We start from the raw sequence: 24,355 nt of genomic DNA, 5'->3' as shown, positions 1-24,355 counted from the left end.
GGCATGAAGACTGGTTTGGAAAGGATGAGAGAGTTGTGCCTGCCCACTGAGGGGGGAAATAAGCCTCTTCCCAAAGAAAGGAAGTCGCCTGGCATAGGTTGGCTCAGCAGCTCTTTCTGATAGCCTACTGTATTTTGAATTCTTGTGATTCTCCTGAATTGCTTTAATTGTTCTGATGAATTTATCATCGAGTTAGTTATAAGTTACTGTATTCAATGCTATAGTGTTTACAATGTGTGTGTGCAATGCTGTTGCGATTATTGTGAGCTGCCATTAACACTGTCATGTGGGGATCCCTTGCAAACAACGGCCACAGTGCCTGGAGACAGTCAGGTCATGTATCCAGAACAGTGACTAGGGGAGGAATGGCTGCTGGGAGGAGAGCAGAGAGAAGAAATGCCTTGCTGCATCTGCAGCAACACAGCCAGGCACCTTCATCTGCCCCACCTGCAACAACACATGTCTCTCCCGTGTCAGTCTCTGCAGCCATAGCAGATGCTGTAACTCCAATGCTTCGACTTTACCTTCAAAGGCACACTCTTCTGTTGTCTTGCAAGTCAGATGGATGCTGACAATAACAGCCTTCAGCTCAACATTTGTTGTTGGAAAAAGCAGAATACATACTGTATATTAAATATAATCAAGATCAAATCATTAATTTGATTGATTCATCAGCTAAAAACACATATGATGAATCAGTTAAAAAGGAATTTCTCTACTCACATGACAGCTCTAGGAATACGACAAGCCTGTGTGACTGTAGGCCAGTTTCGACTGAGCTGATGGCTGCAGTTTTTGAGACCATACATGAAATCAGCAATATGAACATCAGGCATCTCTGCTCCATTGCCTATTTACTCAGAAGGAATGACTACTGAGTTCAGAGAGGATGACCACACAATCCAAATAATGTATACTCAGAAGTAAGTCCTATTGAATTCAGTGGGATTTTTTCCCAGGTAAATAAAGGTTAGGGTTGCTGTCTTACTCTCTAGGGGCATGTGCCTGAACAGCCTCATCCATTCACAACATATGGGGTTCAATCACCTAATATTCCAATGTCATGTATGCCATCATCTGCCAGCTATCTTCTGTGGAAAAGAATAAATGGTCACAAGCTGGTTCCTCTCTGAGGTAGTTTCCAGGTTACCTGTTTATTGAGTATTCATCCTGTTTTCTTTGCAGGGAGATTAGATGACATCAGATATTTCTTAAGCATTCATTCTGTTTTGTTTGTAGGGAGATCACAAGATGTTGTGTCAAGCAGTTGCTGCCCCACATCAGCCCAGATACATGCTATTGGGCTAGTTATGCGTGCTTTCTGAGTGACACATCATTTTCCATCAGGGAAAATGAAAAGCTAGCTAAAGTTGAGATGGTGACAGGGAAAAGAACACAAATTTGTGGCCAGCCTGCTGAAAACAACAGCTCTTGCAACAGCTAACATGGATATGCTCTCTTATTACATACCACTTCCAGAACATAACACTTTCAAGGTAATACTTTCAAGGTAATACCTTGAAAGGTATTACCTTACGTGCCATATCTCCATGTCCACGCAGGCAGGCTTTGTTCCTTGGCAACCTGCTTCCAGGAACTCCAGAATTCTCACACGTCACCATGTGCCTAAAGGACACTGTATTGAACCAAAGGTGAAATGTCCCAGAAGCTCCATGAACGCCATCTTGCTATTCAGGATAACCCTACAATTAATTGGTAGTCGTTGCAAGAATGAACTCATATATGTTTGTTTCCTTGCTTTGATGTATGCTAATGAGCTTGCTTTGATGCTGCACTTATCTGTGGACTTTGGGATGCTGGGCTCTAGGCCCAGAGAGGGGAGAAGCTTTGGCCACTTGCCACCTATGGTCTCATCAGCCAGGTGTGATGGGAGGTTCTGGACAAATTGACGCATGCTGTCTTTTGTGTAAGTAATACAGGCCATTCTGGAGTTGTCTCTTTGGTATCCCTGCATCAAACCACTTTGGGCCTGCAGCTCAGAACAGACATAGCATATTCTTCTCCTAGTTTCTATATAGGTCAGGGAAGGGGACTCAGGTTCAGGAGCTGAATGCAGCTCTCCAGCCCACTCGGGACTTTGTGTAGCTCCCCTCCCTCCCTCCCCCCCCCCATCACACACAGACACATCCTCTGCTGTCCCTACTTTGCACCTTCATAAGAGTACTTTTGCCTGGCCTGATTGCTACAATGAAGTTTGATAATGCTTCTTGCATGCCTGGATGGAGGAGGAAGAGTGTGTACAAGCAAGCCTACTGTACGAAGGTAAAATTTACATTAATTGGTCTGCCCAGTTTTGCCTCTGGCCGTGCCCACCATTGGAATATGCCAAGAAGGTAGGCCTTTGAGAAAGGTGTTCCCCACCCTGGCATCAGGCTGCTCTTGTTTTCCAACTCTGTGAAGTAGTCATTTCAATGGATAGTTATTATCACCACTCCTCCAAGCCTGCAAACTGACCCTTGCACAGCTTCAACCCTCCCCAAAAAATTCCCTCCAACACCTGAAGCTGTTCAGGTGCATCAAAATTCTGCTAGGGGCGAATATACATTTCTCTTGCTTCTGCTCCTTCTACACCCTTTACCTTTCTGAAAATGGTAGGAGCACTGGCTGCTGCATCAGTCCCAAGGTCCATGTAGCCCAGCACCCTCCTGTTACTGTGGCCAGCTGGATGCCAGGGAGAAGCCTGGAAGTGCAACCTGAGCACAACAGCACTCTTCTCACTTGTGACTCCCAGCAAGTCATAGGTATACTGCCTCTTACAGTGGAGGGACAACACATCATGGCTATTGACAGCCTCCTTTTCCATGGAGTTCTGATTTCCTTTGAAAGTCACCTGAGTGGTGGCCACCATTGCATCTAGTGAGAGCCAATCCCATAGTTCAACTCACTATGTGAAGAATTACTTTAAAGCCAGCTTCTTGTTTTCCTAACGCCCAGAGGGTGCAGTTTATATTGGTCTCTTAATGAATTAATGTTTCTTCCAAAACAGCAGAGTGCAGTCTTTCGATGCCATACTCCAGTGGTGGCCAACTCCCAAGAGACTGCGATCTACTCACAAAGTTAAAATCTGGCAGTGATGTACCCCCTTTTTTAGTTAAAGTTGTTGAACTTTTTTAAGGAAGGAAAGCCCTGTTTTTTGGGGTTCCGGATAAAAGTTGTAGAGCTTTTTGGGGGGGGGAAACAAAACTTATTGAGCTTCTTTGGGGGAGCCAGCGATCTACCAGTGATCTACCACAGACATCCAGTGATCTACCAGTAGATCACAATCTACCTGTTGGACACGCCTGCCATACTCAAGCGTCAAAGAGTCTTAACGGCACTTAACAGACCGGCAATTCTTATCACCGTCAGCATGGACAAAGACTGAGCTAGAAGTCAGCTTCCTATGTTCCCCTTATGCCCAACCCTGAGCCAAGCACAATCTCCCAAGAGTCAAACACAACCACAAAAACACTGTCCAAAATGGTGGTACTTTCAGAGTATATTTTCATCTTCCTTTTTATTGAAGAAAGTTTATCTTAATCCATGAATGAGATGCAACAGAGACACAAACAAAAGAGGGGATGGGGAAATTCCAGACACTGGTTCCCACCACCCTGGATATGCCCCCCACCTCCCTTCCCCTGCATCCCAGTCCAGACAGCTCTGCAGCCCTGGACAGAGGAGGAGGAGCACCAGGCATAGTCTGACCCTGGCAAACAGTGGGCATTCTTCCTGTAGCACCCGGTTGGTGCCCCTGTTTTCAGCAACACAGATCAGAGCTGGGAACAAACCAGCCCATGCCCAATTCCACAGGCTGCAGCACTCAGCTGCGACTCACTTCCCATCAGAGACGTGGCTAGCAGGGAGGGCTTGGCTCCTCTCTCCTTCCTCCTCCTCCTCTGACCAGCTCAAGCTGTCGTCAGACTCCTCTTCAGGATTAGCTCCTCTGGCTTCCTGGCTTTCCAAGCTGTCTGTCTCCAGCTGCTGTTGCAGGGTTTGTGGTTTGCTCTGAGGGTGCTCCAGCCTAGCCCAGGTGACAGCGTTTTCCTTCTTCAGGGTAATTTCCACTTTGGAGGGCAACATGTTCAAAAAGCTCTTCTCCACATTGATGACCTGGAGAGGAGAAGAGTGCTATTTAATGAACACTGCTCTGCCTCTCTGCTGTCACAGAGCCAAGGCATGCTATGGTATAGAGCTGGCCCTAACGTTAGGCAAAGTAAGGCAACTGCTTCAGGCAGCAGATTATCGGAGGGCAGTCATCATGGCTAGTAGCCTCTTGTAGGAGCCAGCATCATGGCTTCTGGAACCTTTGGCTGCAGGCAGAGGAGAACTTCTGAGGGAAAGAAGGGAGGGATCCAATGACCGGACACACTAGGCAGCATATTTAGAGTGAGGGGGGAGACGTATTTGATCCCCTGCTAAATTTGCCCATTTGCCCTCTGACGAAATGACCAGTCCATAATTTTAATGGTAGGTTTATTGTAGCTGTGAGAGACAGAATAACAGGAAAAACCCCAGAAACCCAGAAGACAAAAGTCAGAGATTGATGTGCATTATATTAAGTGAAATAAGTATTTGATCCCCTATCAACCAGCCAGGTGTCAGGCTACTTGGTATCTTCACTGTATGTAATGAGCTGAGATTAGAAGCACCTGCTGCAAGGGAGAGGTGGTTTTACCTGTAATCCCAGCTCATTACAGTACCTGTACAAAATACACCTGTCGACAGAAGCAATCAATCCAGCAGATTCCAAAGTAGCCACCATGACCAAGACCAAAGAGCTGTCCAAGGATGTCAGGGACAAGACTGTAGACCTGCACAAGGCTGGACTGGGCTACAAGACTATTGCCAAGCAGCTTGGTGAGAAGGTGACAACAGTTGGTGCAATAATTCACAAATGGAAGAAACACAAAATAACTGTCAACCTCCCTCCATCTTGTGGAGTTGCAATGGTCAGGAGAACAATGATGAAGCAGCCCAGAACTACATGGGGGGAACTTGTCAATGATCTCAGGGCAGCTGGGACCATAGTCACCATGAGAACAGTTGGTAACACACTACACCGTGAAGGACTGAGATCTTGCAGAGCCCATAAGGTCCCCTTGCTCAAGACAGCACATGTACAGGCCTGTCTGCAGTTTGCACATCTGAATGACCCAGAGGAGAACTGGGTGAAAGTGTTGTGGTCAGATGAGACCAAAATCGAGCTTTTTGGCATCAACTCAACTTGCCGTGTTTGGAGGAGGAATGCTGCCTACAACCCCAAGAACACCATCCCCACTGTCAAACATGGGGTGCCTGGGGGGATGTTTTTCTGCTAAGGGGACAGGACACCTTCATCGCATCGAAGGGACAATGGACGGGACCATGTATCGTCAAATCTTGGGTGAACACCTCCTTCCCTCAGCCAGGGCATTGAAAATGGGTCGAGGATGGGTATTCCAGCATGACAGTGACCCAAAACACAGGGCCAAGGCAACAAAGAAGTGGCTCAAGAAGAAGCTCATTAAGGTCCTGGAGTGGCCTAGCCAGTCTCCAGACCTTAATCCTATCGAAAATCTGTGGAGGGAGCTGAAGGTTTGAGTAGCTGCACATCAGCCTTGAAATCTTACTGACTTGGAGAGGATCTGCAAAGAGAAGTGGGACAAAATACCTCCTGAGATGTGTGCAAGCCTGGTGGCCACCTACAAGAAGAGGGCAACCAAAATGGTCAAAGGCCTGGAAACGATGCCTTATGAGGAACGGCTTAGGGAGCTGGGTATGTTTAGCCTGGAGAAGAGAAGGCTAAGGGGTGATATGATAGCCATATTCAAATATATGAAAGGATGTCATATGGAGGAGGGAGAAGGATTGTTTTCTGTTGCTCCAGAGAAGCGGACACGGAGCAATGGATTAAAACTTCAAGAAAGAAGATTCCACCTCAACATTAGGAAGAGCTGTTCAGCAGTGGAATTTGCTACCAAGGAGTGTGGTGGAGTCTCCTTCTTTGGAGGTCTTTAAGCAGAGGCTTGACAGCCATATGTCAAGAATGCTTTGATGGTGTTTCCTGCTTGGCAGGGGGTTGGACTCATAGCTGCCAAGTTATCCCTTTTTTAAAGGGATTTTCCCTTACGCTGAATAGGCTTCCTCACGAGAAAAGGGAAAACTTGACAGCTATGGTTGGACTGGATGGCCCTCGTGGTCTCTTCCAACTCTATGATTCTATGTTTCTATGATTCTAAGAAATGTCTGACCTCTGTAATTGCCAACAAGGGTTTTGCCACCAAGTACTAAGTCATCTTTTGCAAAGGGAGTAGCCAAGGCATGGTCTGCTATGCGAGGGGCGGGCATGTTCAGGCTTCCCCATTGTAGCCAAACTGTGGAACTGCAAGGTAACTGTATTTTTCCTGTGTGTTTAACAGCTGCTCATGGAGTAGGAATTCAATAGCTTTAGCTGTAGTTGCACCCTCAATACAGGCCCACCCCACTTTTTTCATTTTTTAAAAAATTATAGTTTTTTACCAACTGAAGCAACCCAAAACTTACCCCCCAGAGATCCAACTTTGCCTGGAAAACCTTATCTCCTTCAAAAGTAATATGAATGTCTAGCTGCAGGAAGGGGGATAAAAAGAGGAGGCAACATCAGTACAATTCTGGCCTGCTATAGGACCCCCCGCTGCCACTCTCAGGGCTTTTTTTTCCAGCTGGAACTCACCAGAACTCAGTTCTGGCACCTCTCAGGTGGGCACCATTGCCATTATAAGAGGAAAAAGGAAGGCATTAATGGTGAGTTCCGGCACCTCTTTTTCTAGAAAAATAGTACTGACCACACCCATCTGATTTTGGAGAATACAAGGTTGCTCCAAGGGGCAGACAGCCCACCCCAGTCTGCCCTTCCTTACCGTCGTGCGGTTAGCCTTCACAGAGCTGAGATTTGGCCAAGGGGTCTTGGCATAGATGGTCACCACCACTTGGCTGCCAGTTTGGTGCCAGTCATGCCGGCAAGAGACCAGCTTCTTGTCCTGCTGCCAAAAAGAGCCAGTTAACATTCCCACCTACCCACTTCTGATTCATGGAGCAGCCACTTCCCTCAAGGCAAGTGGGCATTGAAAGGTTGGTGGGAGGAGGGTACAGTATCTTAGCTGCAAAGCTAGGGTGAGGACAGGCAAGGAGCCCTTTTTCATAGGAAGCCCAGTAAGCACAGGAGCACACTAAGGTGGTTGACGAGCAGAGGAGGGGGATAATTTTCTTTCTTTCTTCCTTCCTTCCTTCCTTCCTTCCTTCCTTCCTTCCTTCCTTCCTTCCTTCCTTCTTTCTTTCTTTCTTTCTTTCTTGCATTTTAATGAGAAACTAACCTAATTCACACTTCTCAACCCAATTCCTGAACTGGGGAACACAGCTATTCTCCAAATGCGAACATCACATTTTGCAAAGCAGTTCTCCAGCCAAGCAATGTGTGTCAGAGGGGCAAGTATGTGTCAAAATGCATGTATATACATGAGATCAATGCATGAAATTCCATCGAAACACCTTGCAGAAATGTGTGCATTGCTCAAAACCACATGCAAAAATAGGTTTGTTAGGAGAAATTCACACCAAGCCGCTGATTAATTTTGATGAAGATTTTTTTTAAATCCAGAAATTTCTGCGGACATGTGGGGAGCTGAATTTAAGAAACGGAGGGAGGGGAGGGGAGAGAGACTGAGAAAATTGAAATGGAGAGATTTGCTCATCCCTAACAGGGGACCAGAGGAGTGTGTGTTCCTCACCTGCTTCTTCACCCAGATGTGCTTCCCTCGGCTGCAACCCTTTTGTTCCAGGAATGCTGTGAAGTCAGTGGTTTTCATTCCACAGCAGCTCCAGTATTTCATGCTGGGAGGGTTGGGGATCAAATGAACCGATAGGAGAGAGAAGCACAGGAAAGAGGCTGAGAATTAAGCCACCCCTGAATGTTTGCCTTGATCCTACTTTGGCTATTTGAGTGTAGCAAATTGTTCCTAATCTGTCTGGTTGCCAACAAAAGATTGGAAGACTGGAAGGACAGATAAAAGAACGTCCTTCTTCACACAGCACTTAGTTAAACTAAGGAACTCATTCCCACAGGAGGCAGGGATTGGAAAAATTCATGGAAGAGGAGCTATCAAGTGCTTCTAGCCATGATGGAGGCTCTACTCTACCTCCACAGCTGGAGGTAGTGATGCTTCTGAATATCAATACTTCAGGAAGGAAGAGTGTTTGGAGGTTTCCCAAAGGGGCATCTGCTTGGCTACTGTGAGAACAGAATGCTGGCTTATGCTACGGTTGCCTTATGTCATACTTGGAATACTGCCACCAAAAGCAGAATCTGAGTGGAAATCAGCTAAATGTTTGCGGAAATTTGCATGTATGGCAATTGATGTCAGCAGTGTCATTCTTGCCCATGTCCCTCAAAAAATAGCTCAAAAAGGTCCAATTATTTTGCGAGAAAAAGCTCAACAACTTTGGGCAAAACCCCAAAAATGCTCAACAACACTTTTGTCCGAATTTTCACTTTTTGAAACATGGCAACCCTATCTTATGCCTTCCCAGACCCCAGCACTTTCTCTACTTCTGTCTCAGGTTACTGATGGGGAACAATGATCTCTAATAGGCATTTAGGCTTCTTTTTGTCACAAGCCGCCTTGGAGTGCACCTTCTACACTAGAATCTACAGGATGGGGGGGATGCAGAAGATTGACTGACCAGAGTGAGCAAAAGGGAAGCATGTGCATGAGGTGAGCTCTATTAAGCAGAAGTATTTGGGGGAGGAGTCCTGGATTTTGCCAGATATGTAATGTGCTTGATATGCCAGCAAGTTTGGAAAACTCAGCAATGACCGGAGGATTGGAGAAGATCAGTCTACATCCCAATTCCAAAGAAGGGCAGTGCCAAAAAATGCTCCAACTACCGCACAATTGCGCTCATTTCACACGCTAGCAAGGTTATGCTTAAAATTCTACAAGGCAGGCTTTTGCAGTATGTGGACCGAGAACTCCCAGAAGTGCAAGCTGGATTTCGAAGGGGCAGAGGAACCAGAGACCAAATAGCAAACATGCGCTGGATTATGGAGAAAGCTAGAGAGTTCCAGAAAAACGTCTACTTCTGCTTCATTGACTATGCAAAAGCCTTTGACTGTGTCGACCACAACAAACTACTATGGCAAGTTCTTAAAGAAATGGGAGTGCCTGTTCACCTCACCTGTCTCCTGAGAAATCTCTATGTGGGACAAGAAGCTACAAGTAGAACTGGATATGGAACAACTGATTGGTTCAAAATTGGGAAAGGAGTACGACAAGGTTGTATATTGTCTCCCTGCTTATTTAACTTATATGCAGAATTCATCACGCGAAAGGCTGGACTAGATGAATCCCAAGCAGGAATTAAGATGCCGGAAGAAATATCAACAACCTCAGATATGCAGATGACACAACCTTGATGGCAGAAAGTGAGGAGGAATTAAAGAACCTTTTAATGAGGGTGAAAGAGGAGAGCGCAAAATATGGTCTGAAGCTCAACATCAAAAAAACCAAGATCAAGGCCACTGGTCCCATCACCTCCTGGCAAATAGAAGGGGAAGAAATGGAGGCAGTGAGAGATTTGACTTTCTTGGGCTCCTTGATCACTGCAGATGGTGACAGCAGTCACAAAATTAAAAGACGCCTGCTTCTTGGGAGAAAAGCAATGACAAACCTAGACAGCATCTTAAAAAGCAGAGACATCACCTTGCCGACAAAGGTCTGTATAGTTAAAGCTATGGTTTTCCCAGTAGTGATGTATGGAAGTGAGAGCTGGACCATAAAGAAGGCTGATCGCCGAAGAATTGATGCTTTTGAATTATGGTGCTGGAGGAGACTCTTAAGAGTCCCATGGACTGCAAGAAGATCAAACCTATCCATTCTTAAGGAAATCAGCCCTTAGTGCTCACTGGAAGGACAGATCGTGAAGCTGAGGCTCCAATACTTTGGCCACCTCATGAGAAGAGAAGAATCCTTGGAAAAGACCTTGATGTTGGGAAAGATGGAGGGCACTAGGAGAAGGGGACGACAGAGGACGAGATGGTTGGACAGTGTTCTCAAAGCTACGAACATGAGTTTGACCAAACTGCGGGAGGCAGTGCAAGACAGGAGTGCCTGGCGTGCTCTGGTCCATGGAGTCACGAAGAGTCGGACACGACTAAATGACTAAACAACAACAATGTGCTTGATTCCGTATCCTGGAACGACCTGCTCGAGTATGATAAAAGAGCTCCAAGGGTACTGCATCCTGCAGAGCACAATGCAGGAACAGAATAGCACCAGGAAGAAAGCCTGTCACAGTTGCTAACAAAGAGAAACCGTCCTCCAGCTGGCCAGCATGGGTTGAGCATGGGAGACAAAGCACCCCATGATCCCACAGGCGGGGCTGGAGGAATTGCACCTTACCCTTCATGGAAGACAGGCACCCCAGGGTGGAATGTGCAGGTCTCCCTATTGCTTTCTTCCCCCTGGTAAACCTGCAAGATAAGCCGGGGCAGAAAGGTCATCCAAGCAGCCTTGCGGAAGGCTGAGGCCAAACCATCTCTCTGCTGGCCAGAGAAGCCCCAGGCCCACCCTTGGCTTCCTGATGCACCAGTCGCGGGCTCCATTTCCCAGCAGGAATCTTGTTTGGAGTGGAGAAACCATGGATCAAGGCCAGCGGTGGCTGGTGTCCTTTGGGATTGGCAGATGGCATGGAGCCCAACAGTAGGTGGCGCCAGAGCCAATGACAGAGGCAATAAATTCCACCTCTGTCCCCATCCTTCCTGCTGCTGGCCTTCTGCATTTGAGACTTAGGAAGAGGAAACTGAGCAGCCTCCACAGATTGGGCTCTAGGCTTGAGGCAACCTTCCTCAATGTTGTACCCTCCAAACATTGGACTGCAACTCTCATGAGAGACTGTGTGGTATAGCAATTATAGCACCGGACTAGGTGGGGACCAGGGTTCAAAGGCCAATTTTGCCATGAAGCTCACCGAGTGGCTCTGGGCCACTCCTTGCCTCACAGGGTTTTTGTTGGGATTAAATGGGGGGGGCACATAAGCTGCCTTGAGCAACTTGGAGAAAGAGGTGGAATGTGAATGCAGCAAATAAATAGATAAACTTGGCGCCCTCCAGATGTGGTTGGACAACTCCCATGAGCGCCAGCCACACCTTTCCCTGGCTCTGTGAAATGTTTGTGAACTGGCTTGTCTTCAGCTCTAAATTCCACGCTAGAGAAATATCCCAGAAACCCCATCCTTTCACAATCAGGCAGGGGAAAGCAATCTCCCCCAACCGGTGCCCTTCCAAATGTTGAACTACAGCTCCCAACATATGAGCTGAAGATGACAGCTGGGAACCATGGGGGCAGTAGTCCAAAATGTGCGGTTGCCTTAAGGCTTACTCAGAAGTTCACGTCGGAGATGCAAAATCTTAAAGCAGAAGGCGTAAATGAACAGCGGGGGGGGGGGAGTATTGGAAATCTGAGCAAACTCTCATGGAAAGAGAGCACAGGCTTGAGGATACATGCCGGGAGTTTAGGGGGGGGGGCAAAAACCCAAGCACAGGACTCACCGCCTTGCAGCCAGAGTTCTTGCAGGTGGTGCCAGCGCTCACCTCCAGGGAAGCTGTTATGGCACAAATGCAAAGTCAGGCAAACATCTTGAGGGCACTTTGCAAACCCCCAAATGACAGGCTACCCCACCCCCTTCTAGCAGCTTAGCCCTGTTGACTCTGCAAAGTGCAATCCACTGCGGTTGATTAAAGTCCAGGGAGATCCTATGCTAACTAACATCCCTGAGCTCGTAGATCTGGGTGACTGATTTGCTGTGCGCTGCTATCAGACCCATAAAAAGGAGGCAGCGACCCCAAACACCCCTATAATAAAGCTCATGTTCTATCGCTCAGTGCCTTATTGGATACCAAGAGTTTACATTTTTATCCAGCAGAGCAACTGGTAGCCACCGCAGGCTCCCGCTTGTAGCAGAAAGGGAACCCAGCTCAGATTTTCTAAAATAAAAACATTTTCTAAAATGAAAACATGTGGTTGCCCAAACTGCTTGGACTTCTTGACCTTGGGCCTTAAACAAGATGGCGGGGGGCCCTGCCGCATCTCCATCATATATTTAAAGTGCATAAAGGTAAAGGTAAAGGGCCCCTGACCATTAGGTCCAGTCGTGACCGACTCTGGGGTTGCACGCTCATCTCGCTTTATTAGCCAAGGGAGCCGGCGTACAGCTTCCAGGTGATGTGGCCAGCATGACAAAGCCACTTCTGGCGAACCAGAGCAGCACATGGAAATGCCGTTTACCTTCCCCACTGTAGCAATACCTATTTATCTACTTGCACTGCATGCTTTCGAACTGCTAGGTTGGCAGGAGCAGAGACCGAGCAACGGGAGCTCACCCCATTGCAGGGATTTCAACTGCTGACCTTCTGATTGGCAAGCCCTAGGCTCTGTGGTTTAACCCACAGTGCCATCCAATTTAAAGCGCATAGCTTTCCCCAAAGAATCCCGGGAACTGCAGTTTGTTAAGGGTGCTGGAAATTATAGCTTTGAGGGGAGGGTAACCTACCATTCCAAAGATTCTCTGGAGAGAGCCATGTGCTTTAAACATTTGTTTGGGGGGGGGGGTTGAGTTTTGTCTTTTTTTGAGAGGGGGTTCTGGACATTGTTGGTTTTTATTCTGTGAAAGGGGTATTTTGTGGTGCCCTCAACAGTTTCTTAGATTTCCAAATATGCCTGCAGGCACCAAAACTTGAGGGAATCCTTCCCAAGTCCAATACCTGTCCTCCACTCCTGTACCCCTTTGTAGTTATTTCCCACCTCACCCTCCCAAACCAGCAAGGCTCTTACAAGTATCTGCTGAGCCATGAACTGGCGGCTGGTCCTTGGGGGACAAATCCAGCTTGCTCAGGGCCTGCGCCAGAGATCCAGACACTTTCACTGGCAGCAGCTGTTTAGGCTCATCAGAACTGGAGAACATTCACAAAAAAAAAGAGATTTGATGATATATTAAGATTCAGAGTTACTGCCAAGCTTCATCTGAAACAGGCTTCCAAGAAGGTGGGGACCCTGCCATTTTCGCCATGTGCCACCCCCTTCACAAAATTTGCAGTTCACCTGTGGAATTCCCTGCCACAAGGCCCCAGGGCTTTAAACAGGAATTAGCCACAGCACCAAAATGGGGCCATCATACCTGGAGGCAGTCTGCCTCTCAGTGGCAGACACTGGGGCATACAGCAAGGAAGGGATGGTGCCTTCACACTCTCCTTGGGGGGGGGTTGCAAGAGGCATCTGGCTAGCCATCGAGGGGAGCAGTAGGCTGGATTAAAGGAACTCTTAGTTTGATCCAGCAAGAGTCTGTTGTAGCTCAGTAGCAGAGCATCTGCTTTGCATGCAGAAGTCCCAGGTTGAACCCCAAATGGCATCTCCAGGTAGGGCTGGGAATGTCTCTGCTCGATACCCTGGAAAAATGCTGTCTATCAGGGTAGACGAACCTGAGCTGGATGGCCCAATTGTCTGGCTCAGTACAACAGACCCTCCAAGTGTCCCTATTTTCCAGGGGTGGTTCCAGATTTACAGAAGCTGTCCTGGTTTCGGATTTGTTCCTGGAATGTACTGCCTTTCCTTAAGACACCCCTATTTCCATCAGAGAAATGTTGGAGGTTTTGGCTCGGTTATGCGACCCACCCACCCCTGAAACAGAGATAACTATACAATGTTTAAAGGACATCTGAAGTTTTTCTTAATGTTTAAAGTTTTATTATGTTTTTATATGTGTTGGCTAAGCAAATCAGATGGTGGGGTATCATTGTCATTATTATTGAATAGGATATCTCTATTTTTGTTGGGGAAATGTTGGAGGGTATGGTAAAAGGCCATTTTTTAACTTGTTGCCCCTGGTCCCAGGAAAACGGCCTGCCCTTTCTCCCCACCTCACCTGGGCCTCTCACGCCGCATCATCTCTGCTGACTGGATGATGACCTCAGTGCTTGTCTTGACCTTTGGCTCGCTCGAGGCCTCCTCTGGCTCTGGAGGCTTCTCATTGCTGTGATACCCTTTGGTGCAGCCCTTTGGGGACAAAATGCATAGTGTCCAGCCCTAGTTTGAGCCTCTCCACAAACGAATCGGGAGGAATGCTCAATAAACAGGTGTCTGGAAGTGCCCAAAGCTGTAGGAACCAGTGGCCCACTAAAGGCCCCTTCACATGTCACAAAATACCTCTGCAGAAGGCACATGATGTGTCCATGTAGTTGTAAGCAAAGGAGCATGCCCATATGCCATATTGCCACAGCACGTTAGTAGCACTCATTGATATTGTGAGGAAGACCCCTCCTGCCCTTGAAAGTGAGCACTCTCCTATTCCACGCACCAGCTGCTTATGTCTGCATGCACATTCATGTGAGTTTCTGCCATAAGAAATGGAGGTGGGGGCCATAGCTCTGTGGTAGACCACCTGTTCTACATGCAGAACATCCCAATTCAGTTCCCAACATCTCCCCCCTAAAAGGATCTCAGTAGCAAAACTACCAAGTGGAAAGAAAATATTAGGCTAGGTGGTCCAGTTGGCCTGATTTAGGAAAGCTCAGCTTTATATGTTCAAGACATGACAGGTTGATCCAGTGCACGTCAATATAACATTTCACCATCTGCTACCTTTGCTGAAATAGCCATTTTAATTTAGCTGTTTGGCTAGTGCTTTTTTGGCTGCTTTCCAGTAGTTAATTACCTGTTCTAAGCCTTTGAGATAGGATGGGGCCCATAGCTCAGTGCTTTGCATGCAGAAGTTCCCAGATTCCATCCTTGGTGTCTCCAAGTAGGGCTGAAAGAGATCCGTAAACCCTGGAGAGCCACTGCCAGTCCGTGTAGACAATATTGAGCTAGATGGACCAATGGCCTGGCTGAGTATAAGGCAGCTTCCTATTACTCTAAGGGTCAGCAGGTTGGGCATTTACATAAAAGCAATGGTCATCAGAACATCTGCCTGAACCTCATACAGTTCAAAGAAATTCACCCCAAAAAGCGGCACACCAGAGATCGGTCAAAACTCATTTGGCTCACAGGAGTCAGCACTATGGGGTGAAGGAGAAGATCCAATGGGCACAGAACACACCTTTATGGAGAGGAATTCTGAGAAGTCTGTGGTTCGTTTCTTGCAGCAAGACCAGCCCTGGGAGGAATAACAGAGGGGTAAGTCCTCCATTTCACAAATACAGCAACCCACAAACAATGGTTGCCAGAGGCAACTAGAAATTAAATGCTGGTGTCTGGCGGGAAAACCTGTGAGCTCTTTTACAGCCAGAGGAGTGGCATATTTTCTTTTTTAACCACTAGTAACAGCAAGGGGGGGAGCAACAAGTCCCAGAATGCAGCATTGGTGCTGGGAGGACAAGGGCTTTTTTTTTTTTGCAAACTCATACCACCAGCTCCCCAGTCCTCACAGTAAACGGTGGGCACAGGACAGATGCTCTTAATTCACAGCCATGGAGCATGAAGTGAGAAAGCCAAGTTCACATCCTCAGCATACAGTACATTTAACAGTTCCCTGGAGCAGTGGTTCCCAACAGGTGGTCCGCGGACCCCCAGGGGTCCGCGAGCTATGCCAGAGGGGTCCGCAAGATGCTATTAGATTAAAAAATATATTAATTATATAAATTATTATTATTATTATTATTATTATTATTATTATTATTATTATTATTATTTTATTTATACCCCGCCCTCCCCAGTCAAAAACCAGGCTCAGGGCGGCTCACACCAACTGAATTACAATAAAACATAAAAACAATTAATTAAAATACAGATTAAAAAACAGTATTAAAATTTAAAGTGCAGCCTCATTTCAAGTAGGCCATAAATCCAAGCCATGAGGGAGGAAACACAGGGGTCAGGCTGAGTCCAGCCCAAAGGCCAGGCGGAACAGCTCTGTCTTGCAGGCCCTGCGGAAAGATGACAAATCCCACAGGGCCCTGGTCTCCTGGGAAAGAGCGTTCCACCAGGTTGGGGCCAGTACTGAAAAGGCCCTGGCTCTAGTAGAGGCCAATCTAGCCATCTTATGACTCGGGATCTCCAGAATATTATTATTTGTGGACCTTAAGGTCCTCCGTGGGGCATACCAGGAGATGCGGTCCCGTAGGTACGAGGGTCCCAAGTCACATAGGGCTTTAAAGGTCAAAACCAGCACCTTAAACCTGATCCTGTACTCCACTGGGAGCCAGTGCAGCTGGTAAAGCACTGGATGAATGTGATCCCGCGGCCGGGACCCTGTAAGGAGCCTCGCCGCGGCATTCTGCACCCGCTGGAGTTTCTGGGTCAGCTTTAAGGGCAACCCTGCGTAGAGCGAGTTACAATAGTCAAGCCTGGAGGTGTTCGTCGCATGGATCACTGTGGCCAGATCGGGGCGAGAGAGGTAAGGGACCAACTGCTTGATGCGGCGGAGATGGAAAAATGCCACCTTTGCTGTGGATGCAACCTGCGCCTCCATGGAAAGGGAGGTGTCAAAGGTTACACCCAAACTCTTGACAGAAGGCGCTGGTACCAATTGAGCCCCTGCAAAAGATGGGAGTTGGCCCCCCAACCCCATGTCGCCCCGACCTAGCCAGAGGACCTCTGTCTTCGAAGGATTTAACTTCAGTCGGCTCCCACGTAGCCATCCAGCCACAGCTTCCAAGCACCTGGTGAGTGTGTCCGGGGCCGAGGCAGGGCAGCCGTCCATCAACAGATAGATCTGGGTGTCATCAGCATATTGATGACAACCCAGCCCAAAACTCCGGACAATCTGGGCAAGGGGGCGCATAAAGATATTAAAAAGCATTGGGGAAAGGATTGCGCCTTGCGGGACTCCACACACCAAGGGGTGCCGTGGCGACAACTCCCTCCCTAGCGCCACCCTCTGTCCCCGACCTGAGATGAAGGAACGCAGCCATTGTTGGACTGTGCCCTGAATCCCCACGTCGGCAAGGCGGTGGTCTAAAAGTTCATGATCGACCATATCGAAGGCTGCTGACAGATCTAAAAGAATCAGCAGTCCCGACCCACCTCGATCCAGCTGTCTACGGAGATCATCTGTTAAGGCGACCAGAGCTGTCTCGGTCCCATGACCAGGGCGAAAGCCGGACTGAAATGGATCTAGAGCCAATGTTTCATCCAGAAACCTACCAAGCTGTTCGGCAACCACTCTCTCAATTATCTTACCCAGGTACGGAAGATTCGAAACCGGGCGATAATTGGATAGATCTAAAGGATCTAGAGATGTTTTCTTTAAGAGTGGACGCACCACTGCCTCCTTCAACTCCTCTGGGAAAGTCCCTGTGCCAAGGGACAAGTTGATGATCTCACCCAGGGGGGCCCGTACCTCATCTGGACACGCTCTAATCAGCCAAGACGGGCACGGGTCCAGGGAGCAAGTGGTGGGCCTTCCAGCCCGGAGGAATCTGTCTACATCGGCAGGGAGTATCTGATCGAATTGGTCCAATACTGAACTCAAAGACAGTCGAGGGGCCTCCAGTTCCGTTATTGTATCCAAATTGGCAGGGAGGTCACGGCGGAGTGTCAAGACTTTCTCATATTTTGTATGATAACAGATTTTTTGTTTTGGCCGCTTCCTGCATGAGCAGAGTAGCGCAAAACTAGAATTAGAGGCAGTAGTTCTGCTGTATGCCGTTAGGTGGCCCTTTACAAACACTACTGTTTTGCAAAGAGGCAGCGCACGCATTCTACTAACGCTCACCTCCCCAAGATGCTTTGCGCGCGTCGGCTTCATTTGTGCGCTACTGCGCAGGTACCCTGTCTTCTCCATTCCCCTCCCTCCTCCCTGGCGCGCGCTGCCTCTTTGCAAAACGGTAGTGTTTGTAAACAAAGTGTTGTTTTTCGCGGAAGCTACAGTTTGCGTAGTTAAAAATGGACCGTTGGTTAAAAAGTGGTTCATCTCATTAAGAACTGAAAATTAAAACTAACTGTATACTGATGGAGTACTGTGTTGTAACTGTAAAAAAAAAGTATAAATATAAAATATAAAAAGACTCTTAATTTGGCTCTCACTTTTTTATTTTAGGATTAGGAATTAATGGGGGTCCTTGTCACAATAGTGGCTCGATGAGGGGTCCTCGAGAAAATTTTGTTGGGAACCCCTGCCCTGGAGAACTGCAGGAACTGCAGTTTGTTAAGGTTCCTGAGAACTGCAGCTCTGTGAGGGAGGGGGTCTCCTATCATTGGCAGACTTGGGCGGCGCCAAAATTTGCACACACACCCAGCCCTCACACTGCTTTCACAAAAGTAGGTGAGGAGGCAGTTCTGCTTTGGGGAGGAGGCATGAGGTTCTGGCAGGGCCTGGAGCCCTCCCAAGCTCCCATATCATCCCAACGTTGGGAATGCATTAACTAGGTGTTGGGAAGGAGAAGGGAGGCCTCTAGGACACTATCAGTCTCACGCCTTCTTTCCAAAGCCCAGTGCCTCTGCCTTCTCTCCTTCCCTTGCACAGCCCTAAATCCTCCCTTTCTCCTAACAACTCACGGTCAGCCCCTTAACAAACTACAGTGCCCAGGGTTCTTTGTGGGGAGCCATGACAGTTTAAAGTGATATAATAGGAATTTCAAGGGCTACTAAGCCCAGCCAAAATGTAAAGCAACAGGACGCCGCCACCCGCCATACACACAAATACCTGATCAACAACCTGCTATTCTCATGCCTTATGCCAGCCTCTCCAGACCCCACTGCCCAGTCAGACCCTGCACAATCCTATGCAAGGATGTGGCACTGCAGTGGTGATCTTCAACCCATTGCCCTGCTCTGCCCCACCCACTCACCTTCAAGGCATCGTGGAAGATGGGTAAACCCGGGTGGTAGAGGCAGGAGTCTGAGAGCGGGAAACAAAAATGGTGGAAGTCAACAGTTCAGCCAGAGGAATCATAGAGCTGGAAGGGACCCTGAGGATCATCTATTCCAACCCGCTGCAATGCAGGAATACACTGATTTCCCATATGGGGATCAAACCTACAACCTTGGCATTATCAGCATCACACTCTATCCAAGCTCTCATCTTACTGAATCAGGCCAAAGGCTCATGTAGCCCTGCATCCCATTATCCCAGTGGGCAACTGGATCCCTTTGTGAAATCTGCAAGCAATATTACTTTTCTCACCCCTGGCCCCTCAGATAGCCTCCTCACTGTGCCTTCAGGACAATTTGGGCTTGGGGCAGTATTAGGGAGTGGTTGTACATGATCTCACTTTTGATACTGTTCACACTTCCAAAGGTTTCAGGGTGAACATGTCGCTGCATTTCCAATCTGTGCATGTCCCATAGCCCCCTGCTGAAATCCTGCAGCTTTTCAAAACACAAAAAGTCTAGGGTTTTGTTTGACTTTCATTGTGCTATGTTAGTTATTGTGTTAATTTAAATAAATTACATATCCCTTGACTACAACAGTCTCTATTGTACACTACAAAAAATCCAGTTAAAACTAGAAAATCAAACATCCATTGAATCAAACATCTCGTTCAGTCGAGACACTGAGATCCAGCTCTAAGGGCCTTCTGGGAATTCCCTCACAGCAAGAAATGATGCTACAGAGAACCAGGCAGAGGGTCTTCTTGGTGGTGGCACCCGCACTATGGAATGCCCTCCCATCCGGTGTCAAGAAAATGATTAACTATATAGAATCATAGAATCATAGAGTTGGAAGAGACCACAAGGGCCATCCAGTCCAACCCCCTGCCAAGCAGGAAACACCATCAAAGCATTCTTGACATATGGCTGTCAAGCCTCTGCTTAAAGACCTCCAAAGAAGGAGACTCCACCACACTCCTTGGTAGCAAATTCCACTGCTGAACAGCTCTTACTGTCAGGAAGTTCTTCCTATATAATCTTTAGAAGACATCTAAAGGCAGCCCTGAATAGGGAAGGCTTTTAATGTGTAATGTATATTTTATTTATGTTGGAAGCTGCCAAAAGTGGCTGGGGCAACCCAGTCAGATGAGCTGGGAATAAACAACAACAACAACAATAACAATATTAAAATGGTGCTGGAGGAGACTCTTGAGAGTCCCATGGACTGCAAGAAGATCAAACCTATCAATTCTGAAGGAAATTAGCCCTGAGTGCTCCCTGGAAGGACAGATCGTGAAGCTGAGGCTCCAATACTTTGCCACCTCATGAGAAGAGAAGACTCCCTGGAAAAGACCCTGATGTTGGGAAAGATGGAGGGCACTAGGAGAAGGGGACGACAGAGGACGAGATGGTTGGACAGTGTTCTCGAAGCTACCAACATGAGTTTGACCAAACTGCGGGAGGCAGTGGAAGACAGGGGTGCCTGGCGTGCTCTGGTCCATGGGGTCAGTAGGTGCCAGAGGTTCAGGGGGGCCTCTCTGGCCTCAACAGGAAGGGAATTCCACAAAATTGTGCCCACAACACTAAACACGCTGTGCATCTGAGCCATGGGGGGGGGCACGAACAGTGAGTCCCTCAAAGACCTCTGTGATCAGGTAGGGATATAATGGATCAGGTGCTCCCTAAGGTAACTTGGACCCAGGTGGCTAAGGGCCTTGTAAATTACAAAAGCATAGAGCTTGCCCTGGTAGCATATGGGCAGTGAGCAGGTAAACCAAGGCTGTGTATACACCATACATGCTTTCCCCCTAAGGATCATAGGAAAAGTACTTTGCCCCACAGAGAACTATAGTTCCCAGCACCCATAATAAGCTACAGTTCCCAGGTTGAAGTTATGTGCTTTAAGTGTGTGTGCAGCCCAATAGGTGCTTTTGAAGTAATTCTCTCTGGAGACTCTGGAGACTCCGCTTTTCCCCCTCTGGAAGCATAGCAATGATACTACAAACTCTGCAGATGACTTGAGACATTCTCCTTGCTTGACATGTGCTTTTGAATGTGCTGGTTCTAGGGCTCACTGTACCCCCACCCCAGAACCTTGGGAGCTGTGGTTTGTTAAGAGTGCTGGGAATTGTGGCTGAGGGCTAAACTACGGTTCTCATGGTTCCAGCATGTACAGCATATGCTTCAAATGTATGGTGAGTACACAACCAGAGACAGATCTGCAAGGTCATGTTTTAAATGCATTTGTTACTTTTGTGTTTTTAAGTGTTTTTACTCATCTTACCTGTAAATTGCCTTAAGACTTTGGTTTAGTTAATCAACGGTAAAGATTAGTAATGGGACGCTGGTGGCGCTGTGGGTTAAACCACTGAGCCTAGGGCTTGCCAATCAGGTCAGCAGTTCGAATCCCCTCGACAGGGTGAGCTCCCGTTGCTCGGTCCCTGCTCCTGCCAACCTAGCAGTTTGAAAGCACATCAAGTGCAAGTAGATAAATAGGTACCGCTGCAGCGGGAAGGTAAACAGTGTTTTCCTGCGCTGCTCTGGTTCGCCAGAAGCAGCTTAGTCATGCTGGCCACATGACCTGGAAGCTGTACACCGGCTCCCTCGGCCAATAACGCGAGATGAGCGCTACAACCCCAGAGTCGGTCACGACAGGACCTAATGGTCAGGGGTCCCTTTACTTTTACCTTTAAAGATTAGTAACAATACTGTAATAACAACATATATTGTTGTCTTCGGGTTTCCCCCTTACAGAGATTCCTGTCTTGTGAACATCAGGCAGAAATTTAGCCTCTTATCATAGCTCTGGGGTGATCACATCACCTGTTGCACTAGCCGGAAAGGCACAGGAAAGAAAGAAAGCGGTAATACTACACGCGCGTACATGCATACACGTCCACTGTGAAAGCAACTCTCCTAACTTACACGCACACTTCCTTGAAAACAAGCTTCCTGCGGTTCTCCTGAGTGGCGTGGGAACTCGCACGGACATCAGAGGCCGCCCATCGCGCCTCCCGGACCTCTGGCTTACCTTGCGTGTTCTTCTCCGGGTCAAACTTCTGCCCGCATCCCTTGTTGTAGCAGAGCAAAGCCATCTCCTGGGTCGGGGATCCAGACCCCCACAAAGGCAGGCAGGCAGGCAGGCAGGCAGGCAGGCAAGCCAGCCGGGCCGGCTCTGTCACTGTCCAGCACGCATCCCTGTCAGTCAGAGACGCAACTTTCGGGGCTGGGCGCAAAACGAGCCCTGGCTATCTTTAGCAGGCGGCAAGGGGGAGGGCCCTGCAACCGGAGCCCGGCCCAAAGATGGGCATGCAACATGCTCGGCCTACCAGAAGCAGCATTGAACAAGCAGGCGTGGGTTGCCCCGGTGGGGAGGGCACAGCGCAATGGGGCGGCGGCGGCAGCAGCAGCAGCAGCTGGAGCGCAAGGCAGATGCTCCTGAGGCATAAAGGGCTGGTCTTCTCCATATTTAAGATGCTCAGATCAGCTGTTGTTTGGGCTGTATTGCATTTAAGTACCCCCCTGCCCCCGCAAATATCTTATCTGTTTGTTTTATTTATTACATTTCTATACCACCTTTATCTTCCAAGGATCTCAAGGTGTTGCACGTGGTTCTCCTCCACCCCATTTCATCCTCACAACAACCCTGTGAGGTAGATCAGACCAAGAGATGGTGACTGGCTCAAGGTCACCCAGGGGGCTTTCATGGTTGAGCGGGGATTTGAACCCTGGTCTCCCAGCCTGGTTCTAGTCCAACACTCGTAACCATTCCCAGGAACGTTAGTTTGTTAAGGGTACTGGGAAGTGTAGCAAGGCCGGCCAAAAACATTTTGGCACCTGAGGCAGGGAATAAGGGGTCAGGAAAGATCTACATCAGGAACAATAGCTGAGTCCATAGAGCATGAGACTCAATCTCAGGCCCACATTGGGCATAAGATCCCTGCAAGGCAGAGGGTTGGACTAGATGACTCTTGGGGTCCCTTCCAGCTCTACAGTTCTATCATTCCAAGTGGGGTGGGAAAGGAAGATCTATGTTGGGATGTGCTGTCCCACTGGACCCTGACACCTGAGGTGGTTGCCTCACTCTGCCCTGTGCGTGGGCCAGCCTTCTATGAGGGCTAAATTACAGTTCCCATAATTTTTATTTTTCAGGGAGAGTGGAGTTGCCTTAAATGTATTGTGTGTGTGCAGCTTTTGTTTCTCTTGCATCTTTGACCTGGCTTCTCCACCCCACTCTGTGGTGCTCAAATCCCCAAACCCCACAATCTTGACATCTTAGGGTTTTTCTAGGAGACAGTGCATTTCATACTTTGAACACAACCCCACACTGGTTGGGAGGGTGAATGTCCTTACCAGAAGTGGGGGGGGGCTGTGGGCAGAGGCAGATTTACAGGGTGTATGACCAGTTTTGTTGCACTGGGGGCTGTCTGGGGGCAGCACGGGGGGGGGGGCACCAAATGTTGGAGTCACAAAAATCACTGCTGAAATTTGGGAATCCAAGGTCTGCCGCTGCTGTGGGATCCACTTCCTCAAGATGTAGTGGTGGTAGCTCTCAATTTAGGTGGCTTTAAAAAAAATAGGCAGCTTTGTGGCTGACAAGGACTTCCAACCAAAATAGCTATGTTCCACTTCCACTGCTGGAGCTGCTAGAGAATCACAAGTGGGGAGAGTGCTGTGGCACTCAGGTCCTGCACGGGCCAGCCTCCAAGGTTGCACTCAGTGAGCTTTGTGGCTGAGCAGGGAGTCAAACCCTCGTCTCCCATGTCCTAATCTGGCACCCTTACCATTACACTATGCTGACCCCTTCTGTTATTACCACTTTATCATTTTTCACACTGAAGTGTCTCAGAGCAACTTATGGGATAAAAATAGGAACCAAGAAAAATAAAATAAAACCAAACATAAGCGCAGCAATTAAATAATAGGCTTCTGGCCACTCTAATAACAGGATACGAGGTGACAAGATGAGCCTTTTTGCCTGATCTGGTGTTCTTGTGTGCATGCATTTGGATAGCTCAATCAGTAAACCATGAGACTCTTACTCTCCGGGTCGTGGGTTCAAGCCTCACATTGGGCAAAATATTCCTGTATTGCAGGGGGTTGGACTAGATGACCCTTGTGACCCTCTTCCAACTCTACAATTCTATAATCTTCTTCTATTTCCTGCCCTACATCCACACTAATCTGCTCAGTGGGGATCACATGTGAAAAGACCCAAAGGCTTTGTCCCTAAAAGAATGCTAACACAAGTCTGTTGCGGTCAGTTGGATGGAAAGTGACCAATCGGGTCCACCCACCTCCATCCCTGCTCCCTGTGAGCATCTGTTTCCAGATTCCCTGTTTCCAGATTCTGCTGCTCCAGAGAAGCGGACACGGAGCAATGGATTCAAACTTCAAGAAAGAAGATTCCACCTAAACATTAGGAAAAACTTCCTGACAGTAAGAGCTGTTCGACAGTGGAATTTGCTACCAAGGAGTGTGGTGGAGTCTCCTTCTTTGGAGGTCTTTAAGCAGAGGCTTGACAGCCATCTGTC

The 24,355-nt window shown here is 48.1% G+C and overlaps 1 protein-coding gene across 12 annotated transcripts; it reads right to left on the bottom strand.

Moving 5' to 3' along the window:
* Positions 1-3,487: 3,487 nt before the first annotated feature.
* Positions 3,488-22,028, bottom strand: ITGB1BP2 (integrin subunit beta 1 binding protein 2). 12 transcript variants are annotated; one of them, XM_088665121.1, is made up of 11 exons: positions 21,747-22,028; positions 18,800-18,849; positions 15,109-15,165; positions 13,936-14,066; positions 12,849-12,967; positions 11,567-11,619; positions 10,419-10,489; positions 7,749-7,851; positions 6,882-7,004; positions 6,526-6,588; positions 3,488-4,113 (listed from the first exon to the last, which is right to left on the bottom strand). In XM_088665121.1, exons 1-11 carry the CDS (start codon positions 21,811-21,813, stop codon positions 3,835-3,837), a joined length of 1,116 nt encoding a protein of 371 aa, XP_088521247.1. In that variant the 5' UTR covers positions 21,814-22,028; the 3' UTR covers positions 3,488-3,834. The 12 variants fall into 12 exon arrangements, with proteins under 12 accessions (XP_088521247.1, XP_088521248.1, XP_088521245.1 ...); XM_088665122.1 differs by having other exon boundaries at positions 6,882-7,001; XM_088665119.1 differs by having other exon boundaries at positions 14,725-15,165; positions 21,853-22,028.
* Positions 22,029-24,355: the final 2,327 nt, after the last annotated feature.

Source organism: Zootoca vivipara, chromosome Z2, assembly GCF_965207765.1.
Source record: "Zootoca vivipara chromosome Z2, rZooViv2.hap1.1, whole genome shotgun sequence".
NCBI lineage: Eukaryota > Metazoa > Chordata > Lepidosauria > Squamata > Lacertidae > Zootoca > Zootoca vivipara.
Note: the sequence above shows the minus strand (reverse complement) of the source record. Positions and strands in the feature narration are given on the sequence as shown.